The sequence below is a fragment of the Pelobates fuscus genome, chromosome 2 (assembly GCF_036172605.1).
Source record: "Pelobates fuscus isolate aPelFus1 chromosome 2, aPelFus1.pri, whole genome shotgun sequence".
NCBI lineage: Eukaryota > Metazoa > Chordata > Amphibia > Anura > Pelobatidae > Pelobates > Pelobates fuscus.
The window spans coordinates 186,414,105-186,438,209 of record NC_086318.1 but is presented as its reverse complement, the minus strand read 5'-3'; the positions used below and the strand labels follow the sequence as shown (position 1 = coordinate 186,438,209).

At 40.2% G+C, this 24,105-nt stretch overlaps 1 protein-coding gene across 2 annotated transcripts; it reads left to right on the top strand.

Moving 5' to 3' along the window:
- The first annotated feature begins 17,551 nt into the window (after positions 1 to 17,551).
- HTR1B (5-hydroxytryptamine receptor 1B) lies at positions 17,552 to 22,056 on the top strand. 2 transcript variants are annotated; one of them, XM_063441136.1, is made up of 3 exons: positions 17,552 to 18,055; positions 18,424 to 19,893; positions 21,734 to 22,056. In XM_063441136.1, the coding sequence occupies exon 2, from the start codon at positions 18,668 to 18,670 to the stop codon at positions 19,832 to 19,834; it is 1,167 nt and encodes a 388-aa protein (XP_063297206.1). In that variant the 5' UTR covers positions 17,552 to 18,055; positions 18,424 to 18,667; the 3' UTR covers positions 19,835 to 19,893; positions 21,734 to 22,056. The 2 variants fall into 2 exon arrangements, with proteins under 2 accessions (XP_063297206.1, XP_063297205.1); XM_063441135.1 differs by lacking the exon at positions 17,552 to 18,055 and having other exon boundaries at positions 18,194 to 19,893.
- The last annotated feature ends 2,049 nt before the right edge of the window (positions 22,057 to 24,105 follow it).

Below are 24,105 nucleotides of genomic sequence, written 5' to 3'. Positions count from 1 at the left end.
CTCACCTTTTGAAATCATGTATGGGCATCCACCTCCCGTACTTGGTAACTTAAGGGGCGATTTGAGTCAGTTGGGAGAAGGAATTACCCGGCAGCAGGTTGTAGAGTTGGGTAAAACTATGGAGGAGGTACAGAAATGGGTACAAGATAGATTACCTGTGAATATTTATCCCCCTGTTCATAGCTATCATCCAGGAGATCGAGTGTGGATTAAAGAGTGGAACAGTATACCGTTAGGGCCTAAGTGGAGGGGTCCTTATGTTGTTCTTTTGTCTACCCCTACAGCAATAAAGGTGGCTGAAGTGACTCCGTGGATTCATCACTCCAGGGTTAAACCAGCAGCAGTAGATTCTTGGCAAGCTACACCAGATCCAGAGAATCCCTGCAAGATCCGGTTAAAGCGCATGACTCAGTAGGAGTAACGAGGAGATATTGGGATTACAAGTGTGTTTAAAGAGATCAGTAAGTGAGTGTTTTGTCGGCCATAATAAAGCCAGACCACTCACCCACGTGACATAGCCAGGGTGTCTCGAAGGGACCTCTGTGAAGGGAAGAGAGGACCTGCAGAACTCCATTCCTTGCAGCCCTTACATCCTGGAAGCTGAGGTGCCATCGCACGGACGAAGACTGAGGATGAAGACGTCGAAAGAAGTGCTCTTGATAATGTGTATTTTTATGTTTTTTATTATTCAGGAAGGTAGAGGTACCGACACACCTAGCTGTGAGGTTTGCATTAAGACTACTATAACAGGTAATCATATTTCCCAGACCCTAATTTGGCATTCACAATATGAATGTAAAGGATATGTATCAAGGTGTAGATACTTAGGTATAGAGTATAGTGTATGCCATTTAGGAGTAGGCGAACCTAAGTGCTTCAATCCAGAGTATCAACCCCGTACAATTTGGTTGACCCTCCGGAATGGAGACTCACAGGGGACCCTAATAAATAAAATAGTATTAGAAACCGTACATTCTTCAGGTGTTCTGCTATTTGATGCATGTAAGGCGATATCAAGTGGTAGAAAACCGTGGAATGTATGCGGGGATCTTAAGTGGGAGAGAACGTATGGGTCTAACGATAAGTATATTTGTCCCAGTAGTAAAAATAAGTACGTAAGTCCAAAATGCCCAGATAGGGATTATAATTATTGCCCATATTGGTCTTGTGTGGGGTGGGCAACTTGGGGACAGACAGTAGATAAGGATATGATTGTTACTAAGTTGCCTACCAAACCGTATTGTAAGTCTATGGAGTGTAACCCAGTCCATATACTTATTAATAATCCTGAACAATTTTTAGATAGGTTTGGTAACTTATTTGGGTTCCAGATATATGGGACGGGTTTGGATCCTGGGACAATATTATTTATAGGGATAGAGACCGATACCGTAGAATCCCAAACTCATCAGGTTTTCCATTCTTTTTATGAAGAGATGAGTGTAGAAAATAAGATTCCCCATAATGCTAAGAACCTGTTTATTGATCTAGCCGAGAGTATTGCTGGTAGTCTTAATGTGACCAACTGCTATGTGTGTGGAGGTACTAATATGGGAGACCAATGGCCCTGGGAAGCAAAGGAGGTAATGTATTCTGGTTCTGAGACAATTGAACAGATAACATCTTCTCAAGCCGATTATCAAATGAGTGTTAGAGGTAAATCTGAGTGGCGATTAAAGACCTCCATTATAGGTTATGTTTGCATAGCAAGAAAAGGAATAATGTTTAACACATCTGTAGGAGAACTAACTTGTCTAGGGCAAAAAGCTTATGATGATACTACAAAGAATACAACCTGGTGGTCGGCTTCAAATGTCTCAGAACCACCTAACCCGTTTGCAAGTTATGCCAATTTAAAGGATGTGTGGTTTGATCTATCTATCACATCTAGTTGGAAAGCCCCAGCAAATTTGTACTAGATCTGTGGTAATAAGGCCTATTCGGAGTTACCACAGGACTGGGAAGGGGCATGTGTGTTAGGTATGCTCAAACCATCCTTCTTCTTGTTGCCTATTGAAACAGGAGAGACGTTGGGAGTTAAAGTATATGATGTGAATCATAGGAAGAAAAGGGGACCCCTAGAGATAGGTACCTGGGAAGATAATGAATGGCCTCCCCAGCGTATCATAGATTATTATGGGCCAGCCACTTGGGCAGAAGATGGTACTTTCGGATATAGAACCCCAATATATATGCTCAACCACATTATAAGATTACAGGCAGTGGTTGAGATAATTACCAATGAGACATCACAAGCGCTCAATCTCCTAGCAAAACATAATACTAGGATGAGGACAGCCGTTTACCAAAATAGATTAGCCTTGGATTACCTATTGGCAGTAGAGGGAGGTGTATGTGGGAAGTTTAACCTAAGCAATTGTTGTCTTCAAATAGATGATGAAGGGCAAGCAATAGCTGAGCTTACTAGCCATATGGTTAAACTAGCGCATGTGCCTACCCAGGTATGGAAAGGGTATAATCCAAGTAGTTGGTTTGGTAATTGGTATGAGCAGTTTGGAGGACTTAAGGCATTGGTAGGTGGAGTCATGCTAATTTTGATGCTGTGCCTTCTCCTACCATGTCTGATTCCTTTGGTAGTTAGGTCTGTGCAGAGCATTATAGAGAATATAGCAGAGAGAAAGGCTGCTGCACAGATAATGGCTATATATAGGTATGAGGCTCTAAATCAGGGAGAACTAGTACAGGAAGAGGAATGTTGAGGGATTCATATCGTTAGGGAGTCGCAAAGTCTGGTCTGGTTCATAGCAACCTGAGGTGTAAGCAAACTATGGTTAAGTGATGCATCTGGAATTGTGAAATATCAGAAGCATCAAATGGGGGAATGTGGTGGAATCTCAGTAAAAATAAATTTACTAGGACAAGATTGCCACATGGTATGTGCATTTGCATATGTTGATGTACCAGTTAAGTCAGTTACACGTAGCTAAGATACAATCAGTAGTGTAAGGAGCATAAGTAGGAATACAGGATATACGAGTATTTCCCCTCCTCCATTGTGCTGGGCAAGCCATGTGGTCAAACAGGATTTTAGTCTCTATTCGGTTGATTAGATAAGAGTATGTGTAGGTTGAACTGATTATGGGAGGAGCTACATGCCTATATAAGGGACCTACACTGTATGATCAGGACTCAGACTTTGCTGTTTTTTGGTGACATTAGTCCCTCTGAGTCCCGGTCGGTGAATCGAATAAAGAATCTCTTCCTTCCTGAAGAAACCTGTGTCCATCTCTCTGTGCTTGGCTTCCGTCAGTTTCTCCGGTATCAACGTGGCCAAAAAAATTCCCAGCTCCCCAGAGGCTGTCCTAGCACCCCGGTCATACAAATATTCATTATCGTCTTTTTCTTGTTTGAGCAGGCGGTCGAACATTAGGAGTGTCGAATTCCAACGTGTCGGGCTGTCGCAAATCAAGCGCCTCACTGGCATGTTGTTTCGCCACTGGATATCTGCAAAGTGCGCCATGGCCGTGTAGGAACGCCTGAAATGGCCACACACCTTCCTGGCCTGCTTCAGGACATCCTGTAAGCCTGTGTACTTATGCACAAAGCGTTGTACGATCAGATTACACACATGTGCCATGCACGGCACATGTGTCAACTTGCCCAACTTCAATGCCGCCAACAAATTTGTTCCATTGTCACAAATCACTTTGCCAATATCCAGTTGCTGCGGAGTCAGACACTTTTCCACCTGTGCGTTCAGGGCGGACAGGAGTGCTTGTCCGGTGTGACTCTCTGCTTTCAAGCAAGTCAAACCCAAGACAGCGTGACACTGCTGTATCCGGGATGTGGAATAGTCCCTGGGGAGTTGGTGGGATGCCGTTGATGTGGAGCAAGACGCAGAAGCAGGAGAGGACTCAGCCGAGGAGGTTATGGAAGAGGATGGAGTAGGAGGAGTAGAGGAGGTGGCAGCAGGCCTGCCTGCAAGTCGTGGCGGTGTCACCAAATCCTCTGCAGAGCCACGCATTCCATGCGTGGCAGCCGTCACCAGGTTTACCCAATGCGCAGTGTAGGTGATATACCTGCCCTGACCATGCTTTGCAGACCAGGTATCAGTGGTTAGTTGGACCCTTGCCCCAACACTGTGTGCCAGACATGCCATTACTCCCTTTTGCACAATCGAGTACAGGTTGGGGATTGCCTTTTGTGCAAAGAAATTTCGTCCGGGTACCTTCCACTGCAGTGTCCCAATAGCTACAAATTTTTTGAATGCCTCATTCTCCACCAGCTTGCATGGTAAAAGCTGGCAGGCTAATAGTTAAGAGAAGCCAGCTGTCAGACGCTGGGCAAGGAGGTGACTTTCTGACATTGGCTTCTTATGCTCAAACATGTCTTTGACAGACACCTGACTGTGGGCAGATGAGCGGGAACTGCTCAGGTCGAGAGACGGAGTGGCGGATGGTTAAGAGGGGGCAAGGAGGACAGCAGTGGTTGACGTGGCTGAAGATGCTGGACCAGGAGGAGGATGGCCGCTTTGAGTTTGTGTGCTGCTTGTACTCATGTGTTGATCCCATAGAAGCCAATGTCACAAAGTCACCCCCTTGCCCGGCGTCTGACAGCTGGCTTGACTGAACTCTTAGCCCGCCAGCTTTTACCATACAAGCTGGTGGAGTCTGAGGCGTTCCAAAAATGTGTAGCTATTGGGACACCGCAGTGGAAGGTACCCGGCCGAAATTTCTTTGCACAAAAGGCAATACCCAACCTGTACTCAATTTGTGCAAAAGGAAGTAATGGCATGTCTGGCACACAGTGTTGGGGCAAGGGTCCATCTGACCACTGATACCTGGTCTGCAAAGCATGGTCAGCACAGGTATATCACCTACACTGCGCATTGGGTAAACCTGGTGACGGCTGCCAAGCATGGAATGCGTGGCTCTGCAGATGAGTTGGTGACACCGCCACGACTTGCAGGCAGGCCTGCTGCCACCTCCTCTACTCCTTCTACTCCATCCTCTTCCATAACCTCCTCGGCTGAGTCCTCTTCTGCTGCTGCGTCTTGCTCCACATCAACGGCACCCCCCCAGCTCCCCAGGTACTATTCCACATCCCGGATACGGCAGTGTCACGCCGTCTTGGGGTTGACTTGCCTGAAAGCAGAGAGTCACACCGGACCAGCACTCCTGTCTGCCCTGAACGCACAGGTGGATTAGTGGCTGACTCCGCACCAACTGGAGATCGGCAAAGTGGTTTGTGACAACGGAAGAAATTTGTTGGCGGCATGGCACATGTGTGTAATCTGATCGTACAACGCTTTGTGCTTAAGTACCCAGGCTTACAGGACGTAATACACATACTGGTTGTAGAGTATTGTATCAACATTTAATATTTTTTAAAAAAGAAATGTTCATGTGGATGCAATATATTGTTTCATGTTTATGATACATAGTAACAAATATTTTTTATTTTGTTCCTTCCCTCTCTTCTTTTTTTTATGTATTTGGTAATCTAATATGGTTCGGTAATTCGGTAATCTAATTATGAACTGAGGGCACTTTGCCCTACTCCTAATGAACGCTTCGTCTACCGCCCACGTGATTTTCACCACGTAATGACTGATACGTCACAGGAAATGACGTCCCGTCTACCGCCAATGTGACTTTTACAACGTGATGATTTACACGTCACAGGAAGTGACGTGCCGGCACACACAAAGCCGGAATTACAGGAAGTGACGTTCCGAAAAACCAACCGGACGGCTCTGACGGCGAATAAAGGAAAGACTTAGCGGACATATTGGGGAGGCTTAGAGGGAGTAGTACATAGCTGGAGGTGCGGCCATATTTTGTTTGGCGTGACACTTCCGGCTATGACTATATATGGAAGTGGGTGGTTTTGTATATACATGTGTAAGTAATTATTCACTTTATTCCTTGTTTCCCTTTTTGTATATAAGTATTTCTAAGCTCATTGTCAAGTCCGATGCACTTGAAAAAGACCTCTTATGGTTGAAACGCGTTGTGCTGTATTTGTATTTTATTTGTATATATATACATTCTTTATTTTAAACTATTTGTTAAAATAAATCATTTTTTATACCTACTCTGGAGTCTGCTACAATCTCATCAGTTCCAAGTTCCTGCGGACATACCTGAAGTCTCTATACTATATGTCTCAAGGAGGAGACGATAAGCGCTAAAAGCTTAGAGCCAACTTTTAAAAGGCTCTGGAAATTGTGAGTTTGAAGAAAATCTTTTTTCCTCACTTTGACATTGTATATACAGGTTACACTATGTGTGTTTTATCTATTTATATGTAGGTTACAAGAAAAACCTGTTTGTGTGATTACCTGAAATATTGTATGTAGAAGGTAATACCAATTTCTTTCTGTGAGCGCTAATTACCTTTTTTTCTTTTCTCATCCTGCTGACATATCTTCACCATGTACAGAACGCACACACACACACAAACCCACGCCTTCCATCTTATCTAAAAGAAAACATGATTCGCAAGACCAGGCAACCTTTTTCGATTGCTCCATGGTCCAGTGCTGATGCTCATGTACCCATTGAAGGCGCTTTCGGTGTTGGACAGGGGTCATTATGGGCGCTCTGGCCTGTCTACAGTTAAGCAGCTCCATAAACCTGACACCTTTCTAGTTTTTCGGCAATTTGAGCTACAGTAGCTCTTCTGTGTGATCAGACAAGACGGGCTAGCCTTCGCTCCAAATGTGCATCAATAAACATTGGGCTCACAGGACCCTAGCACCACTTCACTCCTTTCTTGCACCACTTAAGGTAACTAATAACTACTGCATACCAGAAACAGCCCACAAGACTTTCCATTTTTGAGATGCTCTGACAGTGTTGTCTAGCCATCACTATTTGGTCCTTGTCAAAGTCACTCAGATAGTTTTGCTTGCCCATTTTTCCTGCTTCCAAAACATGAAATTCAAAAACTGACTGTTCACTTGCTGCCTAATTTATCACACCCCTTGACAGGTATCATTATAACGATATAATCAATGTTATTCACTTCACCTGTCACCTGTGATTTTATTGTTGTGGCTGATTTTATATATATATATATATATATATATATATATATATATATATATATATATATATATATATATATATATATTACATAGTTACATAGTTAGATAGCTGAAAAGAGACTTGCGTCCATCAAGTTCAGCCTTCCTCACACCTGTTTTTTGCTGTTGATCCAAAAGAAAAGAAAAAAACCCAGTTTGAAGCACAATTTTGCAACAAGCTAGGACAAAAAATTCCTTCTTGACCCCAGAATGGCAGTCAGATTTATCCTTGAATCAAGCAGTTATTACCCTACATTGAAAGATTATATCCTTGAATATTCTGTCTTTGCAAGTATACATCTAGTAGCTGTTTGAACATCTGTATGGACTCTGATAAAACCACTTCTTCAGGCAGAGAATTCCACATCCTGATTGTTCTTACAGTAAAAAAACCTTTCCTTTGCCTTAGATTTTATATATATATATAAAATCAGCCACAATATATATATTTTATATATATCTATTGTAAATATCAACCCTGTGACCTGAGAGTAAAAATAGTTCTCTGTTTTAGTAGGAATTTGCTAAAAAGCAAGTCAGTGCAATAGGCAAAGAGCCATTGGCAGTACAGCAGCATTGCCAATCAATGCCAGTAGCAGCCTAGCCAAATAGTTAAGCATCCATGCAAGCAGCTAACATAATTATAACTCAGTAGGAAAGCAAAATGCAAACCATTGAATGTAAAAAAGGCACAAAACTGCAAAATATTTGTTGTCATTCTATGTATATATTCAATAGTTTACTAGGAAAATTACATTGAGATCTAATTTTCAGATATTTTTATGACTTGAGGACTCACATACGCAACTATAAATGTATACATTTAAACATTTAAAAACAAATCATTAAACATTAGCATGGATTACAGTTATGTGCTTGATGATACAGGGAGAAAGACTGCATAAGAGATTTAAAAGTGGTAAGCATTTTATTATTTTAGAAGGTTGCAGAGATCTGTTGGAAAAGGCTTCTTGATCACTTTGTAGTACTGAATAGCAAGTAAAGTGTTAGAAGCTGGGAAGATCAGAACATTCTAGCTAATATAATCATGTAGATTCATCTCTTCAGTTTCTACCCCACTCTTACTTCATCTCAGTTTATAACTACCCCCATTAACACAACAAGCCACCCACCACTGCCTCAATTCTTTCCCACAGACCTTTCTCACAAGCGTTAAGATTCATTTTTTAATCTTCTTGATTCCTACTCTCCTCATTTTAAAATCCTTCCTTTCCTTCTGCTCATCTCCCTAGCCTCCTTCTTCCCTGTCCACCAATCTAATCATATTTAATGTCTCCTTCATGACTGCCAAACTGCTTTCTGTGCCACTGCCTTTTGCATGTTGGTCACATATAATATCAATTCTATGCTATTTTACTTTCCCCATCTCATCTCCTCACTCCTTTATTCCTATGATAGCAAACCAGTAATATAAGATACAATATCAACAAAACAAAACAGAGCATGCAGGTTCACCACAAGGGAACAAAATTGCGCATTTTGGTGCAGAACTACATGCACCTTCGTCTTTTTCCCCTGACGAAGGTGCATGTAGTTCTGCACAGAAACGCGCGTTGTGCGTTCTTGCTTTTTGTTTTAACACTGGGCACTTTATTTTTCACTAATGTTAGCATATTGCTTCGATGTTTCACTTACTTTGATTATTACTTTTGATCTTTCCTCCTGTGTCTGTCTAGCCAGCTGAACAGGGAGAGAGGCTTTGATAGTTTAACTTTTTGCCAGTCTTTTACTGGTAATAGAATTTTTCCTCTTTCTCTGATCGGCTATATGGTATATACCTATTTGGCCACCTGGCCACCCAGCAGGGTTCATTTGACTCATTTAAACAGCCCTTTATGCCTCATACAGGCTGACATTACCTTAGATCCATTTGGTGCTATGTATACTGATTGACTACATAGACTCTCTTTCCTTGCAGCAATCAATTGTTTTCACAGGGGCTGACGTGTGTTTGTATACAGAGCCATATTTAATAAAGCTCCTTTTTATTGTGATACCAGCCTTGTAAGACTTTGTATAATACTTATTTTGAGATAGGAGGTTTACCATATGAGGTGTTTATTGGAGTGTATTGTATTTATTTTTTCTTTTAATACTGTACTGCAGAATTTCAGAGGACATTTACTTTGCTATAGGCTAATTACTTTATATTTATATTTAGCAATACTACTATCTATATCTCCAGGAAACAGTGTATGTTCCCTTGTGGTGAACCTGCATGCTCTGTTTTGTTTTGTCTTTCTTAATGATCTAGGGTTATGCCCTGAGAGACCCCTGGAGTCTCTCTTTGGTGCCTAGGAGCATAGGGAACACTCGGACACATTTCACTTAGAATTGTGTCTATAGTTGTTTCCCTTTTGTATCCTAACTCTATACTTTAAGATACATTATCATATCAAAATTAAGACACAATGAAATTATAGTCTATACATAAAATAGAAAAGTAAAGCAGGATATAAAGGTCATATGAAGGTTAAGACCTGAGAAGACACTGGATTGCCAGTTACAAAACAAATATAACTAAATCCAAAACATGTCTGAGAGATTGCAGTAGTCATGGTGCAATAAACGTATCATTCTCTCCCTTTTTTTTCTTTGCAAATTATATTCACAAAATGCACAAAGCCCACTCCCTATTCTAGGTCATTGCAGAAAAGTTTATCTTCACTATTTGTGGACAATGGGTAAGTCAGTTTCCAGATCTCCTCTGTCTTTGATAAATGACATAAGGTAAGAAGTAGATAAGCATATATGACCTTGATTAAAAAGAAGACATATGAAGAGCAATATTGTAGGGGAGGTTCAGTGTTCTTTTGCTGTTGCAGAACTAGAGTGCCTCTCCTAGGGTACAAATACACTTTGCTGTACAATATATATGTTGTTAAGTTTTGTGTTATCTCCAGCAATATATCTATATTTTTCTCTTTGTGTTTTGATGTTCTCTGAATAACTAGTTTAATAACGAGGGGAGTAACCAGCCAGTGACACACACAGGCTAGAGTTGGGTGAGAAAGAGGCTTTTCTGTTCATTCACTCACATATTGGTAAACAGAGAATCTAGACTTTTGTCCTCCGGGAGGCATAACCACCTAGCAAAGCTAGTGGGTATGCGGCAGTCTCCCGGAGTCAAATGCCAGAGCTGAAAAGGCTCGCGCTGTGCATCTGCACAGCAACAGCCTTTCAGCCAATCAGGTAATCAGGAGAGCCGTGCTGAGCGCGGGATTCCTGATTACCTCAGATTTTTAAAATGGCATCATTGATGGAGGACTCTATTTCTGTGTCTGCCACAGATTTAGTGGATGCCTCTCTTAAAGGCAGCCCCATCAATGTTAGAAAGCTCCATAAAAGAGCTTTCCTTGCCAGGGAACTTTCCTCTTCATCATCTGAGGAGGATTTGGTCCCAGTTTTAAATAAAAAACATAAAGGAAGACAGCTGGTCTCTTCCGACAGTTCCTCCTCTGAGGAAAACTTCTCCGCTTCTCCTTCCCCTCATACTCGTTTGAGTAAAAGAAAATTTAAAGGGACAGGACCCCAAAAAAGGAATAGTGTGTTTCCCTCGTTTGAGCACCAGAAACACCTTCCAGAGGAAAAGGGCAAATCTCGTTGGAGGTTAGATAGTCCCTCTCCTTCCTCTTCTAGAGCGTTCGCTCACTCTTCCTCCCAAAGCCGTCCCAGTTCCAGATACGGCTCTCCAGAAATAGACTGGGAATCCGAGGAAGTGGTTCGTTCAGCGGCTTCCACTGAGAGAGGGAAGCTAAGCAACGTTCAGATGGCCAGAGTAAGTCTCCTAGGAAAGACTCTCCCATCAAAATTATTTCACTCCAGATGGGCTATGGAGCACGACTCTGAGGTTAGAGATTTTGCTAAACTAGCCTTCAGATCTCCCTTGGTTAAGGAAGATGATCTTCTCCTCAGGAACCACATCGGTATCCCGGACATTCAGGCTTTAATGGCCCCAGAGGTAGACCCTGCGCTGTTATCCATCACAGGGAGCAGCGTATCCTCTGATCCCACAGACCAGACTTTTCGCAATATACAGTTTAAAATTGCTGATGCTGTGGGCCCGCTATTACTGATGCTGGATAAGGCAGAAAAGGAAGGCAATGTCCAGAAACCTTCCACTTCATCTCTGTTAGCATCTAAGATGGCCCTTTTAAAAGCGTCTGGCAGGGCAGTGCTAATTATCGGCCAAGCCTTTAATTATATATCGAACATCTGCAGATCACGCTGGCTCCATGCAGCTGGTCTGTCCGACCTAGCCCCCAAATCGCATGAGTTCCCAAATTTGGAGGATTCTCACCTATTCGGTCCCTCGTTCATTCAGGAGGTTAAAGGCCGTTACAAGGCAAGGAGATCCTTTTCAGAGCTCAAGAAGACCGTCCCTGGCTACAAAAAGCCCTTTCGGACAGAGGGTCGCCCCTATAGGGCTGCAGGAGCGTCCCGAGAAGCCTCTCACCAGGCCCAGTACCGCCACTACAGTGGAAGACATAAGCTCCCAGGCGGTGGCAGAGGAGCGCATTCCAGAGGCGGTTCAGCCTCCAAAAGAAAACCCATGCATTCAAGTAAGTGTGCCTCCTCATATGCCACTAAATTGGAAGGATATTTCCTCAGACAAATGGGTCCTAAAGATTTTTCAAAGGGGTTTACAACTCCCCCTTTTAAGGTTCCCAGTCCAGAAGTTTGCACCCCTCAGAGAGGTGAACCCAGTGCTAGATGCCTCCCTTTCCTTAGCTTTAAGTCAAGGGAAAATAGAGTTGGCAGACACGTCTATTACAGGATGGGTCAGCCCATTGTTCCCAATACCAAAGTCAGACGGTTCCTGGAGACCGGTCCTAAACGTGAGGCCTCTGAACGCTTTCATCAAAAGGAAAAGGTTCAGGATGGAGGGTTTATCAGATCTTCCAGGCTTAGTACAGAAAGCCTTTTTCTGCATAAAGTTAGACCTAAAAGATGCCTTCCATTCAGTCCCCATAGCCAAGAAACACAGGCGTTTTCTCAGGTTTCAGTGGAAAGGGAAAGTGTGGCAGTGGACCGTTTTGGTGTTTGGCCTATCCAACGCACCATACACATTCTCCAGAATTATGAAATCAGTGATAGCTCATGTCAGACTAAAAGGTTTCATGTGTCTATACTATCTAGACGACATCCTGCTCATGCATCCAGATGGGGAAGCCCTTGCTTCTCAAAGGGATTACCTTGCTTCCCTTTTACAAGACCTAGGATTTGTAGTAAACCTACAGAAATCAGTCCTAATTCCCACTCAAAGCATCCTCTTTCTGGGTTTCATACTGAACACCAGGACTATGTCTCTTGGAATCCCTCGAGACAAATGGGACAAACTACTGGTACATCTCAACTCATCTCTCAGGCACCAGAGTTGGTCCTTGAGAGACCTAGCAAAGATTATCGGGAAATTAATAGCTTTAACACCAGCATACAACAATTCCCCCTTACTTTGCAGAAGAAGTCAGCTGTTTTTAGGGAACCGACTAAGACAGGGTGGCCATTGGGAATCAAAATTTGTTCTCCCCAAGAAGGTCAGAGAAGAACTGAAGTCCATTTTGGAGTTAGAAATTCCACTTCCTCGTCCACTGTTAGAGCAGCCTGCGACAGTCACTCTGACGTCAGACGCCTCAAGTCACGGTTGGGGTGCGTTTACATCCCAGAACGCCATAAGGGGAATCTGGTCAGACCAAGAGAGTCACCTCCATATAAACATTTTGGAGTTACGAGCTATAAAATTAGCTCTCAAGGGCCTAGTTCCTCTAAACCAGTCACCGATGTTGGTAAAAGTCAATTCGGACAACAGGACAGCGGTGGCTTATATAAACCACAGAGGGGGTACAAGATCAAGGGGTCTTTGCTTAGAGGCTCTAGATCTTTGGTCCTGGGCCTTAGCAAACAACGTTCAGGTCTTCGCAGAATATGTTCCGGGAGAGGCGAACGAGCTTGCAGACTCTCTCTCTCGCCAAAGTCTGTCCCTGGCAACGATTCAATTAAAGATTGCTCTTTTCCAACGGATAGAAAGCAATTTTGGCCAGAGACAGGTAGATCTGTTTGCATCCCAAACATCTGCTCAAACCCCCAGGTTCGTCTCCCGAACCTGGACAAAGGGAGCTTGGAAAATGGACGCAATGTCTTTCCAATGGACGGATGTTCCAGCCCCTTATGCTTTCCCCCCTCCATCTTTACTGATGAAAGTGCTGGAGAAGATCCGCAGGGACAGGGTGCAGAGCTTAGTTCTCGTTTATCCAGTATGGACCTCCAGACCCTGGTATCCCTTGATCCACCAGTTAGTCAAGGGAATCAAGATCCCATTAGGCATGACAGTGGACTGCTTTCAGGGAACCAGCGATCTTCTGCTCAAGCTCCCGCAGCTAATGTGGATCGCAGCCCTGGTAGGCTGTTAACACATCCCCTTTTATCGGATCAGGTCTTGGATATTATTAACTCATCTTTAAGACATAGAACTAGGGTAAGATATAGAAAGATGATCGAGGAATTCAAAGAATGGGAGGTTTCTTTTCTGTCTAACACACAAGGATCTGATACCATTCCTTTGGCGTTAGAATTTCTTACCCTTAAGTTCCATTCTGGTTTATCTGTCAGTTCAATCAAGACCTACGGATCTGCCTTAAACTTCCTGATCCCCAACCTTACTCAGGATGCCCTGTATTTGAGATTACTAAAAGGGTTAGCCGTCTGCCGCCCATATACCCCACGCTACACATCTACTTGGGATGTAGATGTCTTATTAAATTTCCTTAAGTCTTTGGATAATGCTAAAATTGATTTAAGATGGACTGCTATTAAGTTGGCTTCTCTGCTGTCCTTGGCCCTGGCAGCTAGAGGAGCAGAGTTAACTCAAATCCATATTTCAGAACCTTGGTTGTCCAGGACCCCGGGAGGTTTCCATATTATACTAAAAGGCAGACAAAAAACATCCCATTTTTCTCCTGGTCCGGTAGAACTGGACTTGGTCCAAGATTCTTCCGATCCAGGCTTATGTTTAGTCAGTTTGTTACAATCGTACCTTCAACTTTCTGCTGGATTTAGAAATGATATCAGTCAATTATTCATTACATCAAGGAATCCCTTTCGTCCAGCCAAGGTTAATACAATTAGAGGCTGGATACTTTCCGCCATGTCTACGGCTGGAATTGATGTTTCAGTGTTCAAAAGCCATTCAATTAGGGGAGCCTCGGCTACTAAAGCAGCAGAAAAGGGCCTTCCTCTCCCTACTATCTTAAAAGCTGCAAGATGGTTGTCCAGTAAAACCTTTGTTAGATTTTACTGGAGGCCATCAGAAGTTGAACGCCTTCAGTTTCTTAGGACCACCACCAGGTGTGTGCTATTCTACCCACTAGCTTTGCTAGGTGGTTATGCCTCCCGGAGGACAAATCAGAGTTTGCAGGAATCTATGATCTGCAAACTTTCTTTGTCTTAGGGATGAGCATAACCACCTAGCAATAGCGCCCGTCCCACCCTCCTCCAAGTTAAGAGTTTTGCCTGCTGGTGGTAGTTTGCTTTCTAAAACATAAGGTTATCTGGTGCTTATTCAACATTTGATAACCGTTCTCTGTTTTGTTTTTTACAGACTATAGCCGTACTCCAAGACCGGACCAACAAACCAAAGATCCACCTAAATAGGAGAAGTGGATGCAAGTAGTCTCGTCGGTTCAATATTCGCATGGACTCCCTGCATAAAGAATATGTTTGCTGAGACTTGTTTCAACATTTCTCTTCTCTTTTATTGAACTTATTTCGTTGCAATTTGTTGAATGTTTCCACTATTCATTTGTTACTCTCCTTTGGCATACATTGTTGCCTTGTTTTTCAGTTCAGCTGTTTTATACAAAGTTTCAAGTCTATCTTGTATGTCTTCATGATTTATTAAATATTTTCTTGTTCCCCTGTACTATTGGCATCTTGAACTGTTTTATTTGCGTTTAGACGTTTAAATATATTCCCGTACACTGTCGGAAATATTTATCCTTAGTACTTCGTGGGATGTGCTAACCATCCGCAGTTTCCCAATTTTAAAAATCTGAGGTAATCAGGAATCCCGCGCTCAGCACGGCTCTCCTGATTACCTGATTGGCTGAAAGGCTGTTGCTGTGCAGATGCACAGCGCGAGCCTTTTCAGCTCTGGCATTTGACTCCGGGAGACTGCCGCATACCCACTAGCTTTGCTAGGTGGTTATGCTCATCCCTAAGACAAAGAAAGTTTGCAGATCATAGATTCCTGCAAACTCTGATCTCTCTAATGTTATAATAATGGTAGAGAGTAGGGCTGGGGAGTGAACTCTGGAGATTTGGGGAAAGCTCTTAAAAAAAAAATCCATGTGCATGACATAAATAGTCAACAACCAAATAATGCTCCATAACCCCTTAACTACTGCAACAAGCTGCATCAGCTATTGTTCTTGGAGTGTACATTTAACAGCTAGTTTGGTTTACATTACCTTTTTGAGAGTCTGTTAACGTTTCTCATATTTTATAGTTAAAAGTCAGAGTTTACTGTATATACATAAATACATCATTTATATACATTCACATAGAAAGTATGGATCTATGATTACAAAAATCATTTGTAGGACTATGAAGAATAAGATAAAATAGAATATTTAAAAAAAAATAAAGAATACCATTTGTTCATTATTTGTTGAACTGCCTTAGCTTGAATTTGCAGTATTAGTTGAGTGATTTATATGTAATAATAACTGCAGTATCTTGTAATATTTACCTTTACTGGACTTTACTGGACTCACGGTAGGGATAATAAAGTTGAAAATGCATAATAAAATGTACTACAGTTCTATATTACTTCATGTGAGTTGTGTGGTTAAAGGACAAGCTTATTCTAAAACTAAACTAAATATGGAAAGTCCTTTGAAAGATCTTTGGATATTTGAAAATGAATGTGCTCATTTTTAAAAGACAAGGGGGACACAAGTCTGATTTGCACTCTTCACTTCCTGCTGTGGCACACAGTTGCCTCCTGCTCAGAAAATAATCAGGGTGTGCTTAAAAGAGTAATTGAAATGGAAAATTGCTTTCAGAAACCTGTAAAAAATCAAAACATTCTATTTTAGAAGTATAACTTCAAAATGAAATTGTATTGATTTCTATGGTAACACCCCCCCCCCCACACACACACACACATATACACCATCAACATAATATGCACTCACACACACACAACTATATATTGACACACAGTATCATAAAATGTAAATTACTGTAGCTATTTATTTCAATCACTGTTCGAATTTTATTAGACTATTCTTTTCTATGTGCATCCTATTTACTGAACTCTAGATAGAGGGATTTGGTACTAGAATATACATAATTTTACTTTAGAGGAATATTCTCTTGAATCAATGAATCCCATAAAAGGGTTGTTTAGAGCACTGAAGGGTCTGCAAGAATGTGTCTTATAGTTATGGAGTAATTATTAGTGTTTCTTCTGAGGCAAGTTCATTTATAAGTTTGTAGCATGCTATTGGATAATACATTGATTTCCCATCAGCTGAACTACTGAATTGTTTCTATGTCTATTGACAAACAGAATGGATGTCTTGAACTTAAAACCCCTCTCTTCACATTTTTTCAGACTATTTCGATATGTTATAGCAGTCCACCAAGCACTGGAATAATTTATAGTATTTGTACACATTGGTCCTCTCATACAAATGAGAATATATCAGTGTATGCAATGTTAATCTGCGTGATAATAAGTAAAAGTTGCACCCTGTGTTGTCTAGCTCGAAGCGTGACTTGAGAATATCCCCTACATCCTCATAAAATACAAACTGCTCTTATGAATGCAACAGACATAAAAAGAAATGCATCGTTTATCTACAGCATAACAGAGCTGCATGCAGAATAAATAGCAGTTTGACTCTTGAATACTAATTACTGTCCATTTCTGACAATTAAACATGCAATAGAAACTAAGTATAATACTATATTATTGTTGTTAGATATTACATTCGTTCATATGTAGCAGCTCATAATGCTTTAATTACCTGAAAGAAAGTTAATGCCATTGTACAAAGTTCAATTGTTCTCAATTCTTTCCTAAAAATATTTTTTTTAAAAGAAAAAAAATGAAAATCCCTGGCAAACATACCTAATCGGAGCAATTGCTCCAAGAGCCAAATCCAGGCATCACAAAGTGAAGGCAATCATCTGTACTGGCTCATCTACTGAGTCATGTCTGCAGCCCTTTTAAGCAAACTAATACAGTCATTAGGCACTCACTTCACAAAACAGTTACAGCAAAGTCATGCAAAGCAAGGCTATGATGGAAGAGCACTAGAAATACTATCTGGCATGCAGTTTACTGCCTCCCCCCACTGCTCACTTCATAGTTGCAGTGTTAAAAGCTTGTGTTCATTTGCCCACTCCCCCTCCTCCACTCCCACATCAGCCTCTATGTCAGTAGCAGCAAGCACCAGGAGATGTACTATTGCTGCTGCCTGCAAGAAGCACAGACAAGACAGGGGAGAGAGATCGGCAGCTTTCATTATAATCCCAGCTGCACTGATCTATCAAGGTCAATGATTTTCCCTGGGAAACTTACAGGGGGCATGTTTTAAGGACATCCAAAAGTTGGAATCAACCATACTCCCTCCTCTTTTACCACAGCTCCTGCTTTCTCCCCTGCGATGAGCTGCACAGTATATATAAAAGCTGGCTGTGAATATAGACTTCACACATACCCCTTCACAAGTTTGACCAGCTAAACTAGCTGCAACATCTCCTGCAACTTTATTGCTCCTAAATGTAACAAGGATTTAGGAAGAACCTGCAGGCACTTCAGCCTCTGCACACAACTTCAAAGAGCAAGCAGAGGGAAATCAGAAAGGATTTTTTTTTTTGAAAGCCAAGACTCTTTGTAGACAGACATAAATTTATGAATGTAACAATGGATGCCCTCTGTGCCTGGGAATGGGTTGAGCCAGCAAATCAAATCAGGTGAATATTAAAATATATATATATACATATACTATATACATTTTTAATGAAAAATAAAGCAATAACATAGGAATATTTATAGTTTTAATAACAGGTGAATTACAAATCTAAACGAATGCTGCTGTATTTTCACTGAAACGTCAAAAGCTATAGCCAGCTTGCAATCACTCTATTACTAATTATTAATTTATCATAACAGTGGTGTGATAATTCATTACCAAGAAAGACTTTAAAAATCAACCTGGATCACATCAGTTCAACTGCTGCTGCTACTGGTAGAGTGCATTCTATGCTTATCTATGGTCTTTCATAAGAGGTCAAAACCAAATAAAACTGAATGATTTTATTTTTAATTTTTTTTATTACAGAATTATGGCTCCTGTGCCATTGTAGAGCACATTAACATGCATAAACCACTCATGGATGTTAAAGCTGTGGAATATTAAAGTCTTCCCATGAAGACATGTTTCTGGAAGCTATCAGTCAGGTATCCTTGATAAGGTGAGAATGTGTAAGCACGTCTAGTTTCTTGCAGATCTGAGGTAGTTATGGTTAAGCCAATTAGATTTTTTATTTCATGAATTTAGCTAGTTGAGTGCTCAGTTACCCACGATGGAGCAACAAAACATTGAATGTCAACCAGCTTCAAGTTCTGACCATCTGAATGTCTCCTTCACCAACTACTCCTATGATGGTAGAAGTTGTATCCCAGGCATGGACAGCTATGATGAGGAACCTGGGTGGTCCTTCTGGAAGATCATTCTAACCATTATCATGGCTCTAATTACTCTAGCCACTTTGTTGTCCAATGGATTTGTAATCGCCACAGTCTATCAGACCAGAAAATTGCACACTCCAGCCAACTATCTCATAGCTTCTTTGGCTTTTACAGATCTTTTAGTGTCTATTCTTGTTTTGCCAATCGCCACCTTATATACTGTGACTGGTAAGTGGAATTTGGGGCTGATTATTTGTGATATGTGGTTATCATCAGATATCACCTGTTGCACTGCATCGATCCTTCATTTATGTGTCATAGCACTGGACAGATATTGGGCAATCACTGATGCTGTTGAATATACTAAGAAAAGGACTCCAAAACGAGCCGTTATAATGATAGCTCTTGTATGGGTCTTCTCCATATCAATTTCAATGCCCCCTCTTTTCTGGCGACAGGCAAAAGCTGAAGAGCTCACTGTGTGCACAGTGAATACAGATCATGTTTTGTATACTGTGTATTCCACCGTTGGAGCTTTTTACCTTCCTACATTACTTCTGATTGCTCTTTATGGAAGAATCTATGTAGAAGCCAGATCTAGAATTTTGAAGCAATCTCCCAAAAGCACAGGAAAACGGTTGACAAGGGCTCACCTAATCACAGATTCTCCAGGATCTTCATCAGTGTCCTCCATAAACTCAAGGACTCCAGATATGGCAAGTGACACAGGGTCACCAGTATATTTGAACCAGGTCAAGGTTAAGGTTTCTGATGCCCTCCTTGAGAAGAAGAAAATAATGGCAGCTAGAGAAAGGAAGGCTACCAAGACTTTGGGAGTTATCCTTGGAGCCTACATTGTCTGTTGGTTACCCTTTTTCATCATCTCATTGGTTATGCCTATTTGCAAAGACGCTTGCTGGTTTCACCCTGCTATTTTTGACTTTTTTAATTGGCTGGGATATCTGAACTCCTTAATAAATCCAATCATTTACACTATGTCCAATGAAGACTTCAAGCAAGCCTTTCACAAACTGATACATCGTTTAACGTGTCCACCCTGAATACATCTTCATATTTCTCAAAGACACATGAATGCAATTGTATGGGTCTCACATCACAGGTAAGTGATTTTAATTATAAATCTACTTATAGATGATTGTCTATTCTAATGAGTGGATCGGATTCATGAAATGTGATCAAGCTTGCTTTATAATGTCACTTTGAAGAGTCCATTTGTACTTTTTATATTTATTTTTTCCCCAATACATATATAAAGTAACAACTAAAGTTTCAACTAAATTCTAATATATTTGGGTTATATAAACTAACACTTGTTTCTCTTTAACCCTATGACTGCTAAAGTCTACTCATTAACCCTGTGACTGCCAGACTGGAGCATTATACTGTTAGGCAGCAATGCATTATCTACATGATTCAGCAAATCATCGAGACATGCTTATAGCTGTGTTTGTAATAGAGTTATTTTCTGACAATGGAATATTTATTTTGTTGTTGTTTACCTGGTCCATATGAGAACGGAGGTCAGCTGTGAGTCAAAATAACTGCACAGAGGTCGTGTGTGACGATACTGTTGCATCATGATATTCTAAAGTAGTAAAAGAAACGATTTCACTTGGTCACAAGCAATAAAATCCCATTTAGTCTTTGCTGCTACACTGCACGAGCTGAGGATGGCAAACAGTGTATTTTGTGATAAGAGTTAGCTTAGTAACAATGTGTGTTGTGTCAGATAAAAAGTTGAAGTATTAAAAGATGTGCTTTTGTCCATACATCATGCTTTGATTGGGTCAGTCGGTGGAATAGTGTTTAGGTTCATTTTCTGGAGTCAACTAAGCCAAATTGCTGCTAAGAGATCTATACTTCAAAATCAAATTGATCTTGATATGTGCAATTTAAAATATGAGTAACCTATATGATATATTGGGATGGGTTGATGATCCTCTTGTGACACACATTGGTATGGCAATCCCAATATCATTAACATGACGTCATATGCTGACTTGGCATGGTGAGCAAATTAGTCCCATGTAAATTCAGGTAAGGAGGGGCCTGGTGCTATCCATCCTTTCAGAATATTTGGGATTCTAGCATTTGATGAGACAGAACTGAACAAGTGAGAAATGATCCATGTTATATAAAGTGTTGTTATCAATGTAAAGAGATACTATGTTGGTGATTATTCAAACGAGTTGGTGAAATACATAAAAACGATTTATTTTGCTTTTTCATGTCATTCTTCAGTCATACTATATATTTTCCATATGACCACTGTGCCAGGCTAAACAATATCCACAAAATTCATTATCTTAAACACTATTCTGCTCCATTGCTCAACATGAGAAAACCATTTTTCTAGGTCTTGCTCATATGTTTCATTGCCCAAAATGAACTGTCTGTTTCACGCCACCTTCTTCATTAAAAGGTCTTGTATTGGGCATGGCCAAGAAGATGAGACTTCACTAGTGTATACTTCCCTAGTGTATCCTTATAAAGCCTGGTAGTCCACACATATTGTACATCCTACGAATATGCAAAGTTGCCCAAACTCTAGAGTTTAAAATATGCTGTCTAATGAAAAGTGTTCCAGTGGATGTGTATTAATTACAAAGTCCTTAATATGCATTGTGTAAACACATACAGCTATTGATTATAGTTTAGCCTGTATTAGCCTCATACCTGTAGTTCTAAGCTCAAAGAGTTACTATAAATGGTAACTTAAAATTGGTCATTCAATACATTATCCGATTTAATTGAAAAGTCACACTGAAATTTGTGTGACATTAATATCACTTTCTTGACTAATACAAACCTGCAGACCATGCAATAGCAGTAAAAAAAAATTATATACTATGCAAATCCAGCATGACTTAGTCGTTTTAATATACATCCAATTTTAACACTTATCAATAATCCTATGAATGTTTTCCTTTTGTCTGCAGAACCAAGTCGATATTGTAAAGAACCACTGCCTGAAAGTCCCCATCCTGAGTTGTCAGACTCATGAGAGCTTCTGAGCAAAACGTCAATACATACTGCCACCCTTCTGTTCAGCTCTGCATTTCACTATTTTGGCTCTTGCAATGATGCTGCTTAAATATTTACTCATGTCTCAAATGCAAGGAGGGCAACTCCAAACCCATGATTACAAATGACATACGGATTGGAAAAACTTAACATAAATATTTAACTTTTGTTATACTATGTATTTTTTTTTCTTCTTGACATTACAACCTGTAAAATCCATTTTGCATCACTAACCTTTTTTTTTGGTTTTGTTATTTGCTTTCTGAGAGGTTTTGTAAATTCTCCCATGCTTTCTGTAGGGGTGTGCATAGGAGCACAGATGTTATGTTGTTTTGTCTTTAATATGAATTAATGTGTCTATGTGTACTATTGTCATTTATTTATGTATTGGGTAAGGTTTACACGATTTAACAGAAAAATAAGAAAGAATTTCATTATATGTCCAAATGTGAAAATAAATGAATCATCTCTGCTATTTTGTCAAAGATGCCAAGCAGGGTTCTATATTCATATTTGTATTTTTAAATCAAGTTAAATGGGAATTGAGTCACAAATTATTAAATTTCTTTGTACACAAGTATGGTGTGTATTGATGTATGCTCTTTTCAATGGGTGTTTAACTGAAGAGTTAGCCCTCTACAGTATTTATTACACCTTCAAAACTGTCTCTGTCTCAGCCTGTGGTTTAGAGGCATCTAGCAAGAATAATTGTTCGAGTGCCAGAAGAATATATGGAATGTTATTTGTTTATTTATTTTGCAAACCCAAAGGGTTAGTAATAAAATTCTATTAACAAAAGGAACAGAAAGAAAGCTTGCAAAATATTTTATAAATCAGTGATTACTACTGCACATCGTTAATAAATCAAGCACAGAGTATGTATGGATTTTGCCTGTTTTTTTGTTTTGTTTGTTTTTTTAAATACTACCCTGCAATGTATTTATTGTTCACTGTCAATGAATTCAAATTGGTTTATATTTAAATAAGATAATATAGACTTGCAAAATAAATGGGTAGAAATCCAAATCAGAGCAGTGTTAATTTTTTTCATATTTATTAACTGTGACTTAAGTGTATTTTCTACTTATAGTGCCAGAGAGATGTGCAGTTTATTTTCTTGTGATGTCTGTACTGCCATCACCAACACATGTAGAGCTAACTATATTTTATTCCCAGAAACACAAAGGCATTATTTGAATAATTAGGTAGTTGTGTCAACTTGAATACCAACTTGTAACGTCGACCCCCTCGCTACCCCCCCCCCCCCCCCCCCCCAAACAATCTAGCAATTTTGGTTTAGCTATTCGGTATCCAAGTCACTACATCTTACTATGCCTTTATATCCTTTTAAAAGACTTGATTCTACTAGTAGAGCAATGATTTAGTCTGATAATTGAATTCAATTTTCCCATTGGCTTCAATGCAGGAATTGATATTCAGTAAGCAGAGTAAACCCTTTCTCTCCTAAGAGAATTCAGACCATAATGTTAAATTTTTGGTGATAAGCCATGACATTGAATGTCATCTATGCTACAATCCAAACATTTAAATAGTATTTGATGTAATTTTTTGCACTTAAAACATACAGACTACATTTTTACGTTTATTGCAAAAACCATAACTTTGAATTCTACTTAAGCTACAGCTCATGGAATAAATGTGTTTGACATACCTGTTTTAGTACCATTAAATAATTGGGTTAGGTGAGAGCCTACCGTTTAGTAGCTTATTAATTGGGTATTGACTATTATATTAAGAAAAAGCTCTTTAATATATTTTAAATATTTTGCTCTACTAAAACTATATTTAATTCATAGAATGTGATATATTTTTGCAATAGAAAGTAAATTATATAGAAAGCACCATGTGCATTAATCTTATACTCTCAAAGATGCATACCATTTTACTTAAAATAATTTATGAGAAATGGTGTTCCACACTATTACAACAAGAAAAGCCATGTCTGTATATCATAGGGTAATGGTGATTGGTTAACCCCTGGGGTCAGATTTTGTGTCATCAAGCTGACATTTTAAATGTAAGCAGCACTTATATTGCTATTTGTGAAGGCTGTGTTTATGTGACTAATTTCTGAGGAATCTGTAAAGACCTTGGTAAGGTCTGAGTATACCTTGAAACAAGACCAATCACCATAATAATTTGATGTGGTGTGTGCTTCAACAGACCATTGGTGTGCTTACAATCCAGTGCAGAGAGCAGGGCAGAGGGTTACATAAATGTTTATGCTTCTGTAACTGGCAACACAACTTGTACTCAGAATTGTGAA